This window comes from Filicampus tigris, chromosome 21 (assembly GCF_054856515.1).
Source record: "Filicampus tigris isolate MCC_2025a chromosome 21, RoL_Ftig_1.0, whole genome shotgun sequence".
Taxonomy (NCBI): Eukaryota; Metazoa; Chordata; class Actinopteri; order Syngnathiformes; family Syngnathidae; genus Filicampus; species Filicampus tigris.
In genome coordinates this window covers 2,447,728-2,468,839 of record NC_141237.1, presented here as the reverse complement: position 1 = coordinate 2,468,839, position 21,112 = coordinate 2,447,728, and the positions used below count along the sequence as shown (strand labels likewise).

Genomic DNA, 21,112 nt, shown 5'->3' with positions numbered 1-21,112 from the left:
ATCTGTCTTTTCCATTTGCACCGCCTCACAAACTGGAGTTTAGAGTGCATACAAATGTACTAAGCAGCGGTTCCTTCGACCGGGAAACAAAGAAATCATTCACGGGAATATTCATGGGGGAAAAAAGGGGGGATAAAAGGGAGACCTGAACTGCAAGTCTTGCAGCAGCACAAATTTGGCAGGCTCAAAAAGGTCATGGCATGCATCACTGCTGTAGATCGGGGATTCAGAGATAGTGTTCAGCGGGAGCCATTACCAAATTTAGAATTAAGGAAAAACAGTTTTAGAGTTAGGGTTTGATTTTGGCATTCTCATGCTTTACTAATCTAAGTAAGTAATGCATATGAGATCCAAAGTATAATCATTAGAGATTAGGGAGTCTCAGGGTTGGGACAAGTTAGGTTAGGAATTCCCAAAGTGTTTTTTTTTCTCACTCTGTATAGAATTGTACAAGGGTTTAAACGACTGGCCAAGATGTAGCTATAGACACGTTCATTATACAGACTTTTTGTATAGGTCGTACCTGACGGGGCTGTTCCTGCTGTCGGGGTCCCGGGCTGTGACGGAGCCTACCTCCGTCCCGCTGAGTGAGTTCTCATATACGTCCATGATATAATAATCCAAAGAGAAGACGGGCGCCTCGTCCACATCCCCAACGGTGATTTTTAGCGTGGCTGTGTCTTTAAAGGAGCCCAGGTAGGAAAAACGAGGATCCGCGTGTGTGTTGGTGCCCTCGATGTGGAGCGTGTACGTCTTCTTCCTCTCGTAGTTTAGCGGCTGTCAGGACCAGATTTAAGGTTTGAATGCTCATGTTGACAATTTTTATGTGACTCGTATGGTGCTACTGCAGCACTAGCAGTCCCCAACCTTTTCCAAATGGTTTCATGTAAAGCACATTATTTGATGAACCGGCATGAAAACAAATAAGAGCACATTTAAAAAAAATAAAACTGACCATGACATTTGTGGTAGTTAGTATGAGCACTGCGTTTTTTGTTTAACAAGCTGGTCCCATGTTGGGGTTATGGGAGACATCCGAAGTTACTTATGTCCAGTCTGTCTTGTAATGTTAGTTCAGTTGCCATCATTGCAGAAAAATTTCGCTTCACAAAAATAGGATGTTGTAAAAAGTAAGGTATTCAGTGTTTTTCTTAAGAATTTCCAAACAAGCTTTCCAAATCATTCTTTAAAATTTACTTTTGATAGCTTGCTGGCTTACTTTTTTACGACTGTATCACGTGACTAAGATGCAATTGATTTTCAAAATAAAACTTCTTTCAGACTCTCGTGATCAATCAAATATTGTTTGTTCACTGTCTCTGTGCAGCCTGGTTGGGGAACTGCTGCTCATTTACTCACCATGTAGTCAAAACTGCAATTGACACATTCCAAATGTACCTTTCTGAGGGTGATGATTCCCTCTTTGGTATCCTTGTCAGTGGCTATCGAAAACATGTTGGCCCCTTCCGAGTTAATGATGCTGTACTTGATGTCCGCGTTGACGCCCAAATCATCGTCGTTGGCTTTAATCTTCCCCACCGGTTTCCCAACTTGAGCTGACTCTGGGACGTACTGCTGGTAATTTTCTGTGGACGTAGATCAGATGTGACACCAAGAACATCCCAGTAGACCGACTTTGAACTACGTACTTTGCGGGAACTTTGGTGGGTTGTCGTTGACATCGGTCAGCGTGACATTGATGATGGTGGATCCAGAGAGGCCGCCAACTTGGCCCGCCATGTCTTTGGCCTGGATGACCACGATGTAATGTTCTCGGGCTTCTCGGTCCATGTTGGCTAAGGCAGTCCTGATGGTTCCTGTAACAAAACACAACTTTTAACCTTGTTGGTAAACAAAGCCGCAGAGAACCAGGTAATGTTTTGGATGGGTTTTACATGTGGATATGTCATTTTAGTGCATACGGGACTCAAGACAGTCACTGGGAGTTGCCAATTGTCCTTATCCTACCCGTCACAGAAAGCAAATGGTATGGTCACATACCACTCAGAAAATGTTTGACTAAACCAGTAAATACAAAGAAAATGTAAGAAATAACCATATGAAATAACTATCCATCTGTGCATTTTCTGTGTCACTTATCCTCTCAATGTGATCGTCGTCCTTATAAACCAATAAGCACAAAAATGGCTTTATTTATTTGATAATTCCGGTCCTGAAATGCACAAAAATCTTGTGGCATTCTGTACAATGACAATAAAGTAATGTAATGGAATTTCAAACCATCAGCTCACCTTTGTAGGGTTCGGCACTCTACTGTGTGCCTTCATACTTAATAATTAGCATTTTAGCATGAGAAACATAGCCCAACACAGATGAATAAAAACATCCTCGCTTCCCTTGTCGTCAAGGCTTTGCCTCGTGTTCTATGACATTCAATGACTAATCAAGGACTTTTTTTCCTTCTTTTTGTTTACCTATGGCTCACATTTAAGCCTACACCGTACACGTGTTGGAAAAAGGACTGTGACTTCTTTCAAGCGGCACCAAGATAAAAACTGCAAAGGCAAAACCCATCTTTATTCACTGGACGCAATAAGTGCACATCACATGTTCTCCGTGAGGTATTTTGCTATAGCCCAAACCAACCATGAGTACAGTGCAACCTTGGAGAGTGGATTTGTTGTTTGATGAGCTGTTTTCTGCTTGTTTAATTGGCGGATTAGCACACCCTAGTGCTCCCAACCAATGTATACGACCTTGGCCTTGGTCAGTCAGTAATGTAACCACAAGCCAGGTTATTAGGTACACCTGCTCAGTCCAACGAGATGCAATGTAAGAATTAGAACTTGAACCACAGTGTAAACCAATACCACGAGATTATCATTCTATATTATGAATTACTCTATAATAACTGTTCTGTAATAAGATCAGGCCAACTTGAAGCCTTTACGGGTTCCTGATTAATCCATTTCATTCATGCTATTCATATCAATAAAAGTGTGGACAAGCCTAATTTCCCGTTTACAAAAGTGACTGAACGAAAGCAATTTTCGCGACGCTTCAAAGGTCATTTCTCCCTCACTTCCTGCGTCATGACCCCGCAGATGGAAAGTATAATCCCTCTCGCATCCGGCCGGGCGGAGTACTCATTAAAAGTGGGTCAAGGAGGCAGCGGGATGAAGACGCACTCGCAGTGGGTGGCGTGTTGTCTGTTAGGGCCCGACAGTTAGGTCGCGCTTGTCAGCGATGAATCACCACAGAGACACGTCATCAACCGATTGATAACGACACCGACCTCAATCTATACAACTATAGTATTTATTTATTCATGCATACTATTTGCTTTCTATTCTTGCTGCTATTTACATTGGTACGAGGGTGAACCCTAACCCTTGTATATCACCTATTCATTCATCTATAGCTGTCACTGCACTGCTGGCAGTTAGTCCAATGTTTTTAGAGAGTTATTTCATATATCTTACCGTATTTTTTGGACTATGAGGCGCACAACATTATAACGCATCTGAACTCAATGAACAGGTCTATTTTGGGAAACTTCCATTTATCGGGTTATAAGGGGCATAACTGCACATTACAGGAAACAAACTAGTACACCAAATGAGTCCAATTGTATTCGACTTCAATTTGACATCCATACATGAGCCGTACCTGATTATAAGGCGTACTGTCAATTTTTGAGAAAATTAAAGGATATTAAAGGGGAAGTCAACCCAAACATATTTTTTTCATGTATCAAAATATCACGTATCATGTTCAATTAGTATATATTCACTAATTGAAACATTAATCTTGCGCTTGTGAAATAAGAGTTAATCCACCTGTTTTTCGCCATCTCTGGGGGCGGCCATTTTGTCACTTCTGTTGACTGAAAATGAAATCTCAGGGCTCAGGTAACAACCAAGCAACAGCTAATCTGTTTTCATGATTGGTCATTATCTGAGCCCTGAGCATTTGTGATGTCATTTTCAGTCGACAGGAGTGACAAAATGGCCGCGCCCTGAGATGGCTAAAAATGGGTGGATTTTACTGGTTAACTCATCCACAAACGCAAGATTAATCAGAATGTCGTGCTTCAACTAGTGGGCCTGCTGGGAACATATTCCTGAAAAAAATATGTTTGGGTTGATTTCCCCCTCTATGTGTGCCTATAGTCAGAAAAATATGGTGTTTATTGACGTGCATGTTTTTGCTATGTTCAATGCTGCTGATGATTTATACTCTCTCCTGCACTCATTCAGTCTCTATGCCTGATGTTGAAAATATGATGATAAATATTTTCTGATAATTTTTTTTTCTTTGATGTTTTTCTTCTTGTGTACGGCAATTGCCAAACTAGATTTTCCTCTAAAGATTTCATTCTATTCTCCATTTATCCATTTTCAGGGACAGCTGGAGCCTTTCCTTGCTGACTGCGGTCAATAAGCGTACTCTGCCCTGAACTGGTTGCCAGTTAGATGCAGGATACATATGGGCAGACAACCTTTCAAATCGTCACTGAGTGGGAACTGCACCCACGCAGATTGTACAAGAGCACCATCAGTGACTCGGTCTTTTCAGTTCATCCATCCATCCATTATCTATACCGCTTATCCTCACAAGGCGTACTGGAGCCTATCCCAGCTGTTTTTGGGCAGTAGGCGGGGGACACCCCGAATTGGTTGCCAGCCAATCGCAGGGCACACAAAGACAAACATACGCACTCACAATCACACCTAGGGGCAATTTAGAGAGTCCAATCAACTTACCATGCATGTTTTTGGAATGTGGGAGGAAACCGGAGTACCCGGAGAAAACCCACGCAGGCACGGGGAGAACATGCAAACTCCACACAGGGAGGCCGGGATCGAACCCACGACCTCTGAACTGTGAGGCGGACGTGCTAACCAGTCGACCACCGTGCCGCCTCTTTTCAGTTCAATTCAAGTCAATTCAATTTTTTTTAAATAAGCTTTTTGTATCATCTAATTTCACATTACGGATATGCAACACCCTCTGCTATGGATTCCTCTTGTGCTCTTTGCAGTTTATTTAACCGATTGAAATGTCAACATACGCTAAATCATGGCATCCTTGCTTCTCTTTTGACGTAATTTTTTTGGCCCGTAATCGAGGATGTATTCTGTGCTGCATCTCTCTGAAGAGCGTGTCATTTTCCACATTATGGCCTTCAAAAGGAGCAGCTATTACATGAGCTCAAAGGGCCCTAATTCGCTTTCTCTCTCTTGCTGTCTTTATTTATTCCGCTCTTCACAACATTATCGGCATCGTGTGGCTGCGCACTCCAGAAGTCTCACAGCCTAATTAACTGTGAGCCGAGTGACCTGTGAGCTCAACGGTTCTGCTGTGTCACCAGTAAACCAGGCTCTGTAATATCACCAAATGAAACAAACACACACAAGCTCAAAGTTTATAATAATTATGATTTTTTGTCATATTTATAAGTCATTAGGCATAACAAATATTCCGTTTTGAGTCCACTGTAGTGAAAACAGCTTGAACACAATGGGGTTCATGTAAAAAAACAAAAAAATTAAATAGTAATGCTAAAAGCTGTACACATTTTTTACCACCTATTTTAGCCAGAGACCATCCACGATTGAGACTTACTTTAAAACCGACTCTTTTCATTTTCAAAAATCAAATTTGCTTGACTGGGCTTCTCTGTAATTTGCCAAATGTTGGGGTTCAATAAAAAGCCCTGCCTGGCGTAAACGAAAGTAGTGATTGTAAAAGTACGGCAAGAGCACCACTAGTGATATGCAAAATCATCTCTGAATGAAATGTTCAAACTGTGCATGGGGCTGCAGCAGTTTAAACTTTAGTTTTTTATACAGTGTAGTAAAAATACTTGCCTTTACTTGACTCTGCTACTGCAATTTAATTGTTGGTCATTACGTTAGTACTTGGTGAGCCAACAATTATTTGGCGATAAATTTGAGATCCAGCAAACTACAGAAAAATACGTCAAATGCCGACAAAACCGAAGAAAAACAACAGCTGATGGTCAAATGCAAGGAGTGACACACGAGATAATTTCCAGCATCAATAAATGAACAGGTGTTCACTTCAGCTGCGTTGCTGCTTTTAATCAGACAATTAACACCGAAAAAACATTTCAAAGCCCTTCCGGTCGGCAATGTACAAAGCAAAACCTTCAATTAGACCAAAGAACGTAATGGAAAAGTTTGATCCGCACACTTCCAAAACTGGAAATGCCAAGAAACAGCATGAGTTCCCATTTGTGCAGTTAACAGCGCTAAAAGCCTATTATTAACAAACGCTAACTCGTTGTACCGCAGCAAACGCCTGCTTGAAAGCAGTGCTGCCGTTGCGCCGATACGAAATATGCTTCCAGTGTTTTTGTTGGATAAAGAACACACTACATTTCACTTTGAAGTGGAACTCTGCCACAATGTCAGTCTTATACTTTTCAGAGTGGCTGAAATAAGGGTAATGTGAGCTTTGCACCCATGAACTTGCAGCCGGAGCACAATGCCGCCCACAAAGTCTGCCGCCGAATCTCTGCTGAGGGCCGTGGGTTAATTTAGAAAATAATTGCAAAGGAGTTGACTTCGTTGAATCGGGGCCAATTTGACACAGCGAGGTGGTTAGCCTTTTACCCAACCTCCCTGCTCTATTAACGCTGATACCATCACGCGATCCACCCCTTTGTCTGGCTGCAAACTTCTAAAGGAGGACAATCTCCTGGGTGAACAAAAAGGATTATAGGAGATTACCGAAGCGCCCTTCAATCTTCGTCTTCGGGAATCCTGGCCCGTCCAATTCTGAGTTATCCCCGAGTGTTGCGCCCTCGCAGCTAAAGCTAGATGGCAATCAAAGTTCTTTTTTGGCTTTCCCCAATCGAGGGCTCGCGTGCTTTGACATCCGAAAAAAATACAAACTTCAAAAAAGTTGTCTGATTGATGGCATGACATCTTGAGGCTTTAGGCAAAGTGCAGCAGCCTCCATCTGTGTCAGATCCTTCAGTAAACTTGAATGCTGGCAAATCCCAGATCAGCAGAGAAATTAGCCTATTTAGGATGCGCAAGACCTCAGGGGGTACTGTTGCTGTTCTCCGAGAGGCGAGAATGAGCACGGTAGATGAGCTTCTGACATGTAGCCCGCTGAAAGAAAAGCGCGGAAGATGACGGCCATGCAGCCTCCGAATGGATGTGATCGTTTATCGATCATTGTGTGAGCCGTCTTTATCGCTCTGCCTTGTGTCCTAGGTTGTAACTCGGATTGAAGAGCGAGTCCAACTTGATGACTTTCTTGAGTCCTCCATGCATTTCCAAAAGGCTGATAACGAATGAGGCTAGTATCTTATTATCATTAGCAACTTTAGCTCATACGTATCGGTGGACAATTGCTTTAAAAGGTGATTTAGAGGATACATAATGGGCCGAAAATCACACTGGGTGACAAAAAAAATGCAATGCATCTGCTGTATTGTTAACTCTGAGGCAAGAACACCTTTGTGGCTCAGCCACATCAGTTTGAGCAGTACATGTAGACAACATGTAAACATTATAACAACAGCATATTCCATAGCGGTAATCGAGTTGCCACAATAACAATGGAAGTCTTTTGGTGACATTAATCAAGTCTGTTTGAATGTTGGTGCTATCAATTATTTCCGATCCCTGATTTGAACCTGAATGGTTAACCACGCCATCATTCGTCCACATCCAAGACAAAATCATCTTGTCAATTCTAGCGTTTGACTGTTGAGGGTATGGAAAAAACAATTATCTGGTTCCTATTCAGCAATGATGTCTATTGAAACTCATGACCTATGCTGCTATTCATCTAACAGCACAGTGCAACAAAAACTAGCAGTGCATTACAAAGGAGTATTAGGTCCACATTGAAAAGAAAAAAAAAAAAAAAAACGAGAAGATCAAAATGCTCATGTTTTACGAGAATGACGTATTTTTACCAAGGGAAGGTTATCCGAGGAGCCATTTTTTTTTGTCTGTGTCAGGCTGAGCAATGTAAACAACAAACATCTCATCAAGGAATGCTTAAATATCGCTTTGGGAAATCATTAAATAGTATTTTTTGATTTACCTGGTACTTAGTTTTCATTTGAGTTAGTTTTTTTTAATTCGTTTTCAGAGTGGATTTGTTAGGTCTCATTAGTTTCAGTTTCTTCAAAAATGCTTCGTTTTAGTTCAGGTTTTATTAGTGTTAGTATTAGCTGTAGTTTTATTTAAAACCTAGGCGCAACGTCATGTGGCGACGCTTCTGGATCTCAACTCCCAGACGGCTGTGCTGTCATCCCGAAATAAATAATGTATTAAATTAATTGACAAAGTGGAAAACGTAGGACATTTTCGCCATCGTTATCGTTAGTTTTGGTTAATTTACGTAAAATGTGGTTTCAATTGGTTTTTGGTTTTTGAAAAAGTATTTTTTCGTTTTGATTTTATTCCATTCACGAAATGCTTTTTCAATGTTAGTTGTCATTACTTGGTTAGTTTTTGTTCACGATAATGAGCTCATTTGTGACTGAGCAAGGTAGGACTATTTGACCTCTGATTTGCTTCAACCAAGTTCTGACTTGACAATTGAAATTTAGTGGTGATTCAACTTAACGTAATGGATTTTTGCCACAGTAACGTAATGGATTTTTGCCACAGTAACTAGAACACACATACATGACTTCCTCTGTCCGATTCCCACCCCAACGCTAAGGATGAGGGACAGTATAGATGTCCATCAACTTAGTTTCTGTTCAAACCAGAACAAGGCGAGGTGTCCACTCAACGGAATGCCATGGAGCCCCCGTGTCAAGTGCGCTAAGACTCAACAAAGTGGCATGCGAGCTCCACTTCCTCCTCTGCATCTTCTTCTGTAGCTCCATGCGTGCTAATTTGAGGGATGAGGGTGGATGGCCAGTGGCGAAAACAACAGGATACTTGTGCAACGCAGAGTGTGAGTGTGTGTGTGTGTGTGTAATGTGCAGCTGGCCTTCCATCGCGTGTCCTGTCTCTTGCACGCCCTGAGCAAGAATTACGGTGAGGACTAGTCGCTGAGTCAGCACATGCGAACGAGTCTTTGAACATGAGAGGTGAGTTCCCGAGTGTAGTCACTCATGTAGATTTGGCTAAGCGGCATTTTTTTTTTTTTTTTTTTTCAGACGGTCGATCGGGGCTGCCTGCTCACTAGGGGCCAAATTGTCATCAATGCGTTTCATTTCAGCAACGAGATGAACGCGCTTGTGGAGCAATGTCTTCAATTTGCAAATACGTTTGGGAACGTTAATGCGTTTTTAAACCAGGGTGAGGGTGTCAAAGGTGCTTCTGAAGCCATGGTTAAGGCTTTCAAATTTGGGTTTTAAACAGGGGTTGGGGTTTCAAAGTAAGGTTTTGTAACAGGTGAAAGTTTGAGGCTAGAATTAAGTAAGGTTTCTAAATAGGGTTAGCATTTCAAACAAAAGTTTGGGGTTCAAAAAAAGGTTTCAAGATAGGGTTAGGGTTTCAGATTATAGTGCAAAAGTAGGTTTTGAAGCCAGAGTGAGGGTTTTTAGTTGGGGTTTTAAGATAAGGGTTTGGGTTTCAAAGACAGATTTCAATCTAGGGTTAGGGTTCCAAATCAGGATGGAAAAGTAGGGTTTGAAACCCGAGTGAACATCTTAAGTTAGGGTTTGAAGCCAGAGTTAGGGTTTCACATTAGGGTTTAAAACAGGAGTTCAGGTTTCAAATTTTACTTTCAAATAAGGGTTAGGGTTTCAAATACGGCTTGAAAACAAAAGTTAGGGTTTCAAGGTAGGTATCTACGTTTCATGATGGGGTTTTGATCTTGGATCATGGTTTTAAGTTAGGGTTTCAAAGCCAGGGTTAGAGTCCCACTTAGTGTTTCCGATTAGGGTTTCAAAGTAGGGTTCCAAGCCAGGCTTTGTGTTGGCCTTTTCAACAGTGGATGAACATGACAAAGATGACAAAGAGGCTGGTGACAATGCATTTTTCACATCACATAAAAAGTCGAACAATTTCAGTCGTGATTTACATTTAATCGTTTCCTCTGCTGCACAAAAAGATCTTTTCAGGCTCCTGCTGCGACGACACTTTCCTCCACTTAAAAAAAAAAACAACAAAAAAAACATCAGCTTCTGGGGCTAGTTGAGATTTTTTTTTTCTCTGTAGCACTGCAGCAGAGTTGACATCCTGAGCTTCTCAGTGACGGCAGTGGCAGCAAGTAACAAAGTACAACGTACTCGGTATCCATTGCAGGATGATCATCCTGGAAAGGGGATTCCCCCATCTGTGGTCCCTTCTCAAGGTTTTCTCACTTTTCCCCAGATGGTTTTTTTTTTTCAGTTTTTCCTTGCCCTCCTGGGGGTTAAGATCAGGGGATGTCGTGTATATGATCTGGTGCATATGTGAAGCCCTTTGAGACTTTCCTGTGATTAAGGGCTATATAAATAAATTTGACTTGACTACAAATATTCACTTAACTGGATTGAAGTCGATTTTTCAGTTATCTGTACTTTACTTGAGTATTTCTTTTTCCAACGTCTTTTCACTTTGACTACATTTGAAGACTCTCACACTTAATTACCTGCATGCTGAAGGTCATGATGTCACTCACTAGGCCTTCAAAGACTCATAAAATCTATCTAATCTTTTCCATTTTCTCTTCGTCCATTATATATATATATATATATATATATATATATATATATATATATATATATATATATATATATATATATATATATATATATACACACATTACAATTTTCAGTGTACATTTCACCGTCTGTACTTTTTTACTTTATACTGAAACCATTAAGACAGTAGCTACTTCCACTTTTAGCAGTCAATTTTAAATATCTGTACTTCTACTCAAGTCCAGAGTAGGAATACTTTTTCCACCTCCGCTGTTGAGCTACTACACCTGTTTTGGGGTCCACGGAGAAATATGGCTGTCCTTGTAAGATGCTGTAGACGATGCGGGCGCTGTTTCCGTACGTGGGGTCGTCGGCATCAGTGGCCGTGACTTGCAGCACCGACGTGCCTAAAAAACAAAAAACAAAATGTGTTATTTCTAAAGGTTTTCCTTCATGACATCTGTCAAAGGAATTATTACTTGATGTCAAAGCTAGCTGTACTGAATATCTGACACTAAAAATCAGCAATACAAAGCAAAGCAAAAAAACAATCTTCCACCAGACTCTTCATTTCAAACAATTGACAGCTTTCATGGAACTATTCCTGAATCACTCCCCAACCCCCCAAATCAAAACCAAGAATTCAATTGATTTTGAGCATTATCCCATCTGTGTCTGATGTCATGTAAAATTAATCAATTTGTGAAACCGGTACAAGCTCCTTCAAGTATGTAACTGCAGGTACATCATTTCTATAAGTCGCAAGCACTGTATCCAAGTAAATCACGATTGTTTTTTGTAACGTCCATGCCAACCTATTCTGGAATTACATTTTTTCCTGTCAAAACAAGGACGCTATTGATTTTTCGTGATATGTAACCCAAGCTGTCTGAGCTCGTTGAGATAAAGGTTTCTTCTTCTACATCTTCTCTTGTGCCTTTGCCAGTGTAATTCTGCTTGTCATTTCCATTTTTTTATTTATTTTTTTGCTGCCAGCAGCCAATGGCTTCTCCAGGGAACCTCGGCAATATTGAATCCTAATATGATCCCGGTATGATGGCTTGATGCGGTGCAACGAGCAAGAAGTCTATACCAGATGTGCACGCCATATCAGAACCGCAAGTACGTGGCATGTCAAAATATGTTGTGACAAAAACAATTATTGCAGAGTGAGCTACCCAGTGCATGCCAGTAAATTTTGGGGCTATGTTCAGATGTGGAAAAAGTAGGAGCACTGATTTAACTACTGTACTCAGTTTAAATTAAAAAAGCGCAACTCTGAAATTCACAAAAGAAAAATGTATTTGGATTGATACATCTTTTGAGAATTTGGCACAATGGGAAGAATGATCGCCAGAAAATTGTTTCCCTCTTTAATTAACTCTTACTGAGAAAAGGATCAATGCTATCAAAACAAGTTGTTCCCATACCTTTGCTACCGTTATGGACTGACCAACCCCCCCAAAATTTCAAAACTAGCTGAAAGAAATGAACCTTTTTTGGATATTTTTTCAGATTCAGATTGCACCAACAAATTGATAGCAAAGCAATGCAGTTGCCAATCATCATTCTTGGAGTCAACAACATCAACCATCTCTCTTAAATATGGCTATGGATGGGGAATATCTTGCATCTCCAAATCTGGTGTATCACCACTAGTTCTCTCTGGTTCACATTCCTCAATGCATTTTCTTTTTTCTGCCCTATAAAGTCTTGACAATCTCAATCGATCAATATCACAACTGTGATTGACCTCACTCCTCTACGGAGGACTCAAAGCAAACATGGTGAAGCGCCATCTTGCTGTTATACTGCACACAGATAGAATTGAAGTCAGCTTCAGGTATATGAAGTCAGCTTCAGGTATAAATGCTTTTAAATCCATGTTAGAAAGAAAGTATAAATTATTATTATTAAGTATTAATACTTAAAAACGTATTGTTAAGTGCAGTAACAAAGTATTTGTACATTGACCTTCACTTGAAGCCAAGGAGCTCTCATGATTTTTTTCCCTCTTCTCGCCTCCGAAGACAAGGAATGATGACGGCCTGCTGGTGGTTTTATTTACTATCATTGCGCAGTGTGCCTGCAAGCCATTGTGCACCAATTTAACACTCGGACTGCGGCTCAGATAGCATTACAGGCTCCATTAACCCATTGCCATATAATTACATGACGATGGCGAGGATCATGCGAGACCCATCAGAGCGGAACACTGTTCACAAAATGCAGAGTTGGTATTTCTTTGAATTTTTGTTATTTATGCTAGTATTTATTCATGAGCTCATATTATATCTCTTACATTAAGAAGACAGGACCCCCAAGCAAAGCATGTCCTTTCATTTGTGAAAATATTCATCCTAAACATTTAAACAAGCCACTATTAACTCATTCACTGCCACTGACGAATTAATTTTTCTTTTCACAGTCCAGCCATTCAATCCCAGGAATTTTTTTTTTTTCAATTTTTTTCAAACATTAGGGTAAAAGAGGGGATGAAAATATGTTGGTGATGAATGAGTTAAGAATGAGAGGTTAGCATGTTTGAATCGCATTAGTTCATTGTGCGCCATTTGTGATCTGCAAACGCTGTTGATGGGTTTCGCTGAGCGTCCTAAAGACAAGTCCTGATCAGTTTGGTCATCCATCAATAGCTTTCCGGTTTCCGACAAACAGGTTGTTTCCCCATTGGAGTAATTTAAGCATCTTGCTTTACCTTTCATTTAGCTAAGCGCTAGAAGCATCCGATTTCCTGCATCCCGGTCGACGGACCATTTCCTTGCGACTGCGCGGTCACGTGACCTCACGGCAGTACATCTACATCTTCTGACAACTGCTTGAAAGGCATTTGAGACGCACGATTAAGAGCAAATACTTTCATGGAGATTAGCATTGGCGAGGGGCGGGAAGAAGGAGCTAATTATCTTCCCCCTTCACGGCCCTTGATTTCCTCCCTTGTGTCATCAACGGCTTGCCATCGTTTCAGTTTCTGTACCTAGCATGAATTATGGAGCCTCTCTCGGGCCACCAGGAAGTCAACAGGAATCTAACAGGAAGTTAAAAAGAATAAGAACTCAAAACTAAGTCACAAACAGAAGGTGAACGGAAGTAAAAACTAAAGAGGATGCAAACAAGATGTTAACAGGACATTGCAGGATGTAAACAACAAATACAGAGGAAGTAAATTAACTAAACAAGATATAATCAGACTAAAGCTGTTTCTCAATTTCTTGTCCATTTCTATGTCCTTGTGATCTTGTGAAATGTCATCAGTTTGCGGCCCAAGTAGTGTTCCACTTCAAAGTATGGATAAACCAAGAACACAAGTACTTGGATGGTGTTCTTCTCAGCTATATTAAACAAAGGATGCATCGGTTGGACACTTGTGAAGGCTTGGCAAGGAAAATATTCCAAGATGCATTACGTGGAAGTACCCAGGAAGTTAAGAAGATGTGAGGGGATTTTAACTGATGGTAACTAGGAAGTAACCTGGAGATACCTGTAGCTGGAATGTAAAAGCTGAAATAACCAGGAAGTAAACGGAATGTAAACACGAGGTATCAAGGACATGGAGTGCATCTCATTTGTGTTATTTGCAACGTTCCTAGCTCCCCGCTCCACAATGCTTCGAGCATCAAGGAGCATCTAAATTATCTTAAACATCCATCGAGCGGCGAGGATGGTGTGGCGGAGAGGTTCTAGGGATGGGCTATGATCGAGGAACCTCTGACGGTTATTTTGTTAAAGTCTTATCTGAATTGTAAATGGAGCAAAATGAAACAGCTAATCTATCATTTCGGTCAGTTCTTGATTATTTTAGGTGAAATATACATACGGTATTTTGTTGAGTGTCTTTTTACTTTGGCCAGTATTTAACGTGGAATTGACTTCATTACACTGGCATGAGGATGCTACCCAATGAAATTCTTGAATCGTTCCTCTGTTACTCTCCTCAACTGGATCTCTGGTGGGAGGCGTTAACGTCAAGAAAGGAGCAAGGATCAAGGACAGAGTCGGTTGAAAATAGAGAATTTAGATTTTGCTTCCTCTTCGCCCAATTTAACGGATCACATACTGACATTTACATTGCTGTTTGTTGATGTCAGGAAACATTTCACGTCAAAACAGCCATTGCAGCATTTTTGCAATGAGTTTACACGGGAGCTGCTGTCGCCTGCGTGCTCCTTGTCGATGTCTACATGAATACACATGAGAGCGAGCTGGCACGTATTGACTGTATATTAAGAGGGCGCCTGCGGCTATGTTGATGTTTGCATAATTAATGGACAGTCACTCCACGCAGCTTCATTTCTACGATGCAACTTGGAGCAGGAGCCGACCACTACATTAGGTAGTACTCTTCAGAGGTCCCCTGTTCATTGCTCGACAGAGACATTTGAGAAAAAAATAATGTTGTGCTTCAAGATGTGTTCTAGGTACTCTGCCACCAATTCTTCAATACAAGCATTATATTTGCAGAACATTCAAGTTACTGTGGTCCTCACATAACAAAACGACCGAACAAACAGTACCGCTGTCAACAAAAAGGCCCTGCAAGGACTTTACTTTTAAGTACACTTCAACCGAACTGCCATCAGAGTAGTTCAAGGACATTTTTTTATCATGCCTGCATTGAGAGCACAAAATCTTGCTATGTGATGTGATCTGTACCACCACGGACAGTAACAGGAATTAGAGGGTCATCAACACAGAACAACAACAAAAATAAAAGTCTCGTCTGGAGGATGTATTCACAGCATGCCGCCGACGCACAACAGAAATACTTATTCAAAAAGAACAGACTGGTTCATGTTACCGCCTCCATTTTTCAATTCCTTCTCAGAGGCTCTACGGAGACATTAAAAAACATATTTCCACTTTGAAACAATGTGAAACGTGGCTAGGGACCAGTCTAGGGTGTACCCCTGTTTCTCTTGTCACAAATGTGACTGGAAATGGATGACTGGACTTTTGGCGCATTCCCTGCTGTGCATTTCGAGGCTGCTTTGCAGCCGGAGTGGCAAGTGCACTTTTTAAACATTCGTAAAATGTGCAGTGCCATTCGGTGCGAGGCGGTGAATCCGCTGGACCGAGAAGAGGACCTCTTTTGTTGGCCGCCACCGAAAAACAAAAGAAGTATAAAAAATTGATGCGCTCGCCACACAATGCATATCCGAGGTGGAGGGAAGCTTTTCTTGGACTTCCTCGCTTAGGTAGAGTGCTTTCCAAAGGTATTCCCATCAGGGAGGCCATAAGAGTGAGAGGAGCGTCCCACTAATTATATTCTGCATTAGCTTTAGGCTGTAAAACTAAGCAGAAGCATCGACAACCACAGGTGGGTGAATGATTTCACTCGAGTCAGACTTACTGTAAATCCAGAGTTTTAAAACTCTGGACTTGCTTGGCTAAAACTTGTGAGAATTCAGAGTTGACTTGACTTGGTGTTCATGAGACTTGACAAGGTGAAGACTCCAGACTTATTTTTGACCTGCACAACACTGAGTTTCCGTTTACTTACCCACGTCAGACATTTCGGGGACGGTGGCGACAAAGGGTCCGTCCGGAAACTGCGGTGCATTGTCATTGATGTCCTGGACTTTGATGATGAATTCCGACTTTGGTTCCAGCGCTTCCTCCGTGTGGCGGTCCAAGGCCTGTGCGTGCAACACGTAGTGTGACTTCTTCTCCCGGTCAAGGCTGCGGGTGGCATGGATATCTCCCGTGACCTCGTTGATCAGGAAGATGGTACCCGCGCCTTCGCCGCTCAGGATGTAGCGCACTGTTCCGTCGCCTTTGTCCGAGTTGGAGTGAAGCTGCAAGGGAGAAAAATACAAACAGAAATATTTTGAAACTTTTTACACAAGATTGCCGCATTGACTGCTACTGTTATTGCCCACCGGTGTCAATGTGATTGTTCTTGAGTGATTGACTGACAACCAGACAGACAACTCAAGGTGTACCACAACTCTGTGGCACAAAAGTCTGCTCAGGTTGACTCCAAGTCAGCCAAGTCAAGCAGGGATAAGGAGTGTTTTGATGGTTTTGAAGCTCCAGATTACATGTGAAGCCTCCGATGGCTCATTGGACCTCATCCAATTACAGCTCCCACCATCAATTTTTTTCTTAAATCCTACTTTGGCACTTTTTTTTAACAGAGGACGCTGATATTGACTGGGATTGCTTTTAGCTAGGGACAACCACTAGGACTTAAATTCATTTTTATTGACACCAGATTCGACACACTTGAGCAAATCAATTGATGTGACAGTCATGTTATACAAAAGAGAATAACACTAAATAGTTTATTTCAGTTTTGCATGACACAAGATAAGAACTACACACCAGTCTGCATGTCCTTCTTTGGGCAACGTCAGGACATTTAGTTATTAAAGTGAGCAGCAGCTGTCACGGGGCTTACAACTGACAAGCAGATGGATTTGAGAAGACAGGTGTGAAAAATATGCCGTTTAAAAATTCGACATGGCATTTTATTCCTGAAGCACACCTTTCTGAACAACATTTTGGTGAAGAAAGCTCCACGTGAGGGATTAAGATTATGTTGGATTTGGTGGAGACTTTGTTGATACCGAAAGGAATTGTGAGGCGAATGTCGGCGTTTTCAAAGTTGAATAGAGAACATTGAAACTCTTCTTTTGTATCATGTGAGCCAAGCCCAACGTAAAACAACATGCTTAAAAGGGTGTGACAAATCATTGATACTGCAACGTATCATATCGGCGATGTTAGAGTACTCTAACCTTATGGGTCTAATATGATCTGACAATATTGTCAGAGAACATTCTTTTTATGTCCAATGGACTTTTCTGTATGCAAATATTCATGTATCTGGAGTGCCTGCCCTCCCCATCAAGTGTGAAATTAAACAAAGTATATGTTTCATTCTCTGACGATTTACGAAAATGTAACATCACATCCATCCATTATCTATACCGCTTTTCGTCACAAGGGTCACGGGGAGTGCTGGAGCCTATCCCAGCAGTCTTCGGGCAATAGGCGGGGGACACCCTGAATTGATTGCCAGCCAATCGCAGGGCACACCGACAAACAAACATTCACTCTCACAATCACACCTAGGGGCAATTTAAAGTGTCCAATTAACCTACCAAGCATGTTTTTGGAATATGAGGAAACCACAGTACCCGGAGAAAACCCACGCAGGCACAGGGAGAACATGCAAACTCCATACAGGGAGGCCGGGGCCGGGATCGAACCCACAACCTCTGAACTGTGAGGTGGACGTGCTAACCAGTCGACCACCGTGCTGTAACATCACAAATTTGGCTAATTTATATATAAAAAACACCCCCGACTGACTTGACATCTTGGCTGGGTGATAATCCACCACTTTCAAGCCAAGGACACGTTATCTTGTCAAAAACAAACGGTAAGCAGAGCTGCATTGTTTTTTTTCCCCTAGATTAGCGGCACATGCTTGAGTTCTCTATTGTTGATGATGTAGGGCGGTATTTGTGCAGTGTTCTGAACACTGATTTACAAAAAAAAAAAAAAAAAAAAAAAAAATCAATGTATGAAGTGTTGCCTCCACCAGTGAATTATTTTTTATCATCTATTGGGCGCCAACATTTTTTCTACACACTAGACTCAGATTTTGAAAATAGAAGCTGCTTGCATAGCCATAACACCCTAGCTCCGCCCCTCCGTCATTATGGTAACATAATATGAGGTGGTGTATAGCGCCGCCCTCGAAATTTGCTAATTTCATCAAGACAAGAACTGTTTGTTTGGAGAATTTTGGTGTTAATAATAACACACTTGAGAGCTGTTTTAAAATGAGCCAGTGTGAAGTCGTGCTAGTTGCGTGGGTCCCCTTCGTTTATTGTTTTCACGGCGTCAACTTGGCGGCACCACACAGCCCCTGAATTATTCTGCTGACGTCTAGCTCAGACGACATACTGCTTCGTACTTGACTGTCTCTCATGCACACAGAAGATCCTGGGGGAGTTGTTCTAGGGGAGTTTTTAATGAGAAGTTTTGCTGTAATTGACACCAAGAGGATTAACGCATTTATTCTCTAAACAGTCTCAAGCAGTGGTGGGCAAAGTATGGCCCAGGGGACATATAAGGCCCACACCTTTCTTTAATCTGACCCGCCGAGAGTGTACATGATCAAGAGGCAGGTAATACTTTGTTTTTAAACACTTTTTAATATCATGGGTTAATTCTTTTTGTACAAACCTAAATATGACCGGGCCCAACTGTTTTAACAATCGAACAAGCACCCCAAGCACAAAAGTTTGCCCGCCCCTGCTTCTACATTTTGAAATACTGTATGTCTCTTTTCAAACATGGTGGTTTATTTCTCTTCCTGGTGGCGTTTTTGGATCCCCTCCACGCACCTCCGTCTCATCCCTAACGAGCTTCACGCGAGTCTTTGGAGGGCCCGGAAGATAAACATTGGCGCGGCTGCATAAATTATTCATGTGGTGGAGATCAAACTTGAGGCTTCCTCACTCTTTGAAAGGCACTTAGAGGCGGAGAGAGGGAAGGGCGAGCGCAAAACAGCAAGATGGCGTGACGGAGGGCCAGATGAGAGCGTAATTACCACTTTGGCTGCCGGGCTCGCTCATTTTCTAGCGTTCGAGGTGCAAACATGGCGGCCCCTCCAAGTCTCAGTCACCTGCGCACCATTGCGGTGCATTGATAGAAAATGAAAAGATTAGGAGTCCTCGGAGCCAAGATCTGTGGGGTGCCTACAGGCTGCGCTTCCATTAAATCCACTGCTCAAAGCATTGTGTGTGCTGGTGCCTACCAAGTGTAAAGGAAGTCCAAATTCAAGCTTCGCTAAATGTGTGTGTCAGGCAAAAATGTGCAAGGGTCATGTTTGGTGGTAAAAATAAAGATGTACTACGGTCATCTTAGCTGCCTAATGCTAACAAGGTGATGCTATGTTTACATTATGTTGTTCCAGACAAGGGCCTGCCTAAACTCCCCACAATTAGAGTTATTTAACAAGTAAGGATGCCTGAACAGTAGCACCAATCATTAGCATTAGTCATTACAGCTAGTCATTAGCGCCAGTCATCATGAGCAGCAGTGTGCTGCATTCTAACAATTCCCCAAAAGCGCCGTTATGAGCCTGACCTCGCTGTGCTTATTTACGTCCTTAATCACAGCTGAAACCAAAATGGACCGGGGGCTAACTTTCTGTCGCATTATTTCAAATCCCGGCGATCAATCGTCTGCATGGGGAGCCAGACATGTGGGTGATTAATTTTGCTCATGCAGAAAATTTCACCAGTACCCAGCAGAATGCTATTAGCTTTCAATTGGGAAATAAAGTCAATGCTGGGAAACAGGAGGAAAAAAAAGGGAAACAATGGAGCACTTGTGATGGTGGTCTCCCCCATCAACAAATATGAATAAACACCTGCTTGAACTGTACGTTGACGGCATACTGGATGTGGCAAAGAGAAGTGAGATCTAATGGAATTAAGACAGAACAATGCCTTTTGATTGAATTTGCCTATTATAACAGGGTTTTGCAAATTTGCTTTAAGTATTGCTAATTCTATGAGGTCCCATCTGTGCACAATAGTGTGTATTGCTGTGGTGACAAGGGCCTCCAAACAAACAAATCTTTCATTTCCTAAAGATTTCCATCCATCCATTATCTATACCGCTTATCCTCACAAGGGTCGCGGGGAGTGCTGGAGCCTATCCCAGCAGTCTTCGGACAGTAGGCGGGGGACACCCTGAATTGATTACGCTGAATGTTGTTAGTTGCTTAGCTTTTGTCATACTATGTTGGCTTCCTAAGGGACTGAGAAAGAAGTGAGAAATGAATATAATATGTAGAAGGGGAAGACTTTTCTGCTAGTCAGTCTTCATTGATTGCTACAATTATTAGTTGAACTGATACAAATCACCAGAAATACGAACTGTTGGTAGTTTGGTAGTAACAGAGTTACAAACATTATTACCTTATAACTCATGGAAATATAGAAAACATTGTACAACGGCACAAAAGGATGACCCCTGTAAATGTGCAAAAATGGGCCAAAATCGTACATTCAAATACTCACAGCTCACCTCCTGTACATTTTAGGATATACTAGGGCTCCATTAAACCTTTGTAGGGGGAGTTTTAGACCCATTGTTTGTACTTTCGTATGATAACTTTAAACTACTGTATATACAATTTTGCCAGGCTTGATGTTGTGCTGATGTGCAAAGTTTTCTGAGTTTTTTTGGTTCATGTTTAGATCCTCAAAAATATGATAATTACGGATAATGGTAATGGTTATAGTAATAGTAATAGTAATAATAACGATAATAATAATTATATAATTACTACAAAAACAATAGAGACCTCGCAACTTTCACTGCTTGTAGGTTTTTGCTTTGTGCAGTTCAGTCCATTCACTTGCGTTAGTTTATGGGTCAAATCAAATGCCATATCAAATATGGCAGACACACTGACGCGTAGAAACAGGCTAACCCACTCAATCAGGCGACCGTAAACGAGTGACTACC

General features: G+C 41.6%; 1 protein-coding gene across 4 annotated transcripts in view; it reads right to left on the bottom strand.

Annotated features, from left to right (window-relative positions):
• LOC147127121 (cadherin-18) overlaps positions 1–21,112 on the bottom strand; it is a 140,043-nt gene that overhangs the window by 21,212 nt on the left and 97,719 nt on the right. For all 4 annotated transcript variants that reach the window (XM_086021594.1, XM_086021593.1, XM_086021595.1 and 1 more), the window contains 5 exons: positions 16,116–16,410; positions 10,885–11,004; positions 1,650–1,817; positions 1,399–1,586; positions 524–777 (listed from right to left, as the gene is read on the bottom strand). In XM_086021594.1, the coding sequence (XP_085877720.1) occupies positions 524–777; positions 1,399–1,586; positions 1,650–1,817; positions 10,885–11,004; positions 16,116–16,410 (1,025 nt within the window). The remainder of the gene's footprint in view (positions 1–523; positions 778–1,398; positions 1,587–1,649; positions 1,818–10,884; positions 11,005–16,115; positions 16,411–21,112) is intronic.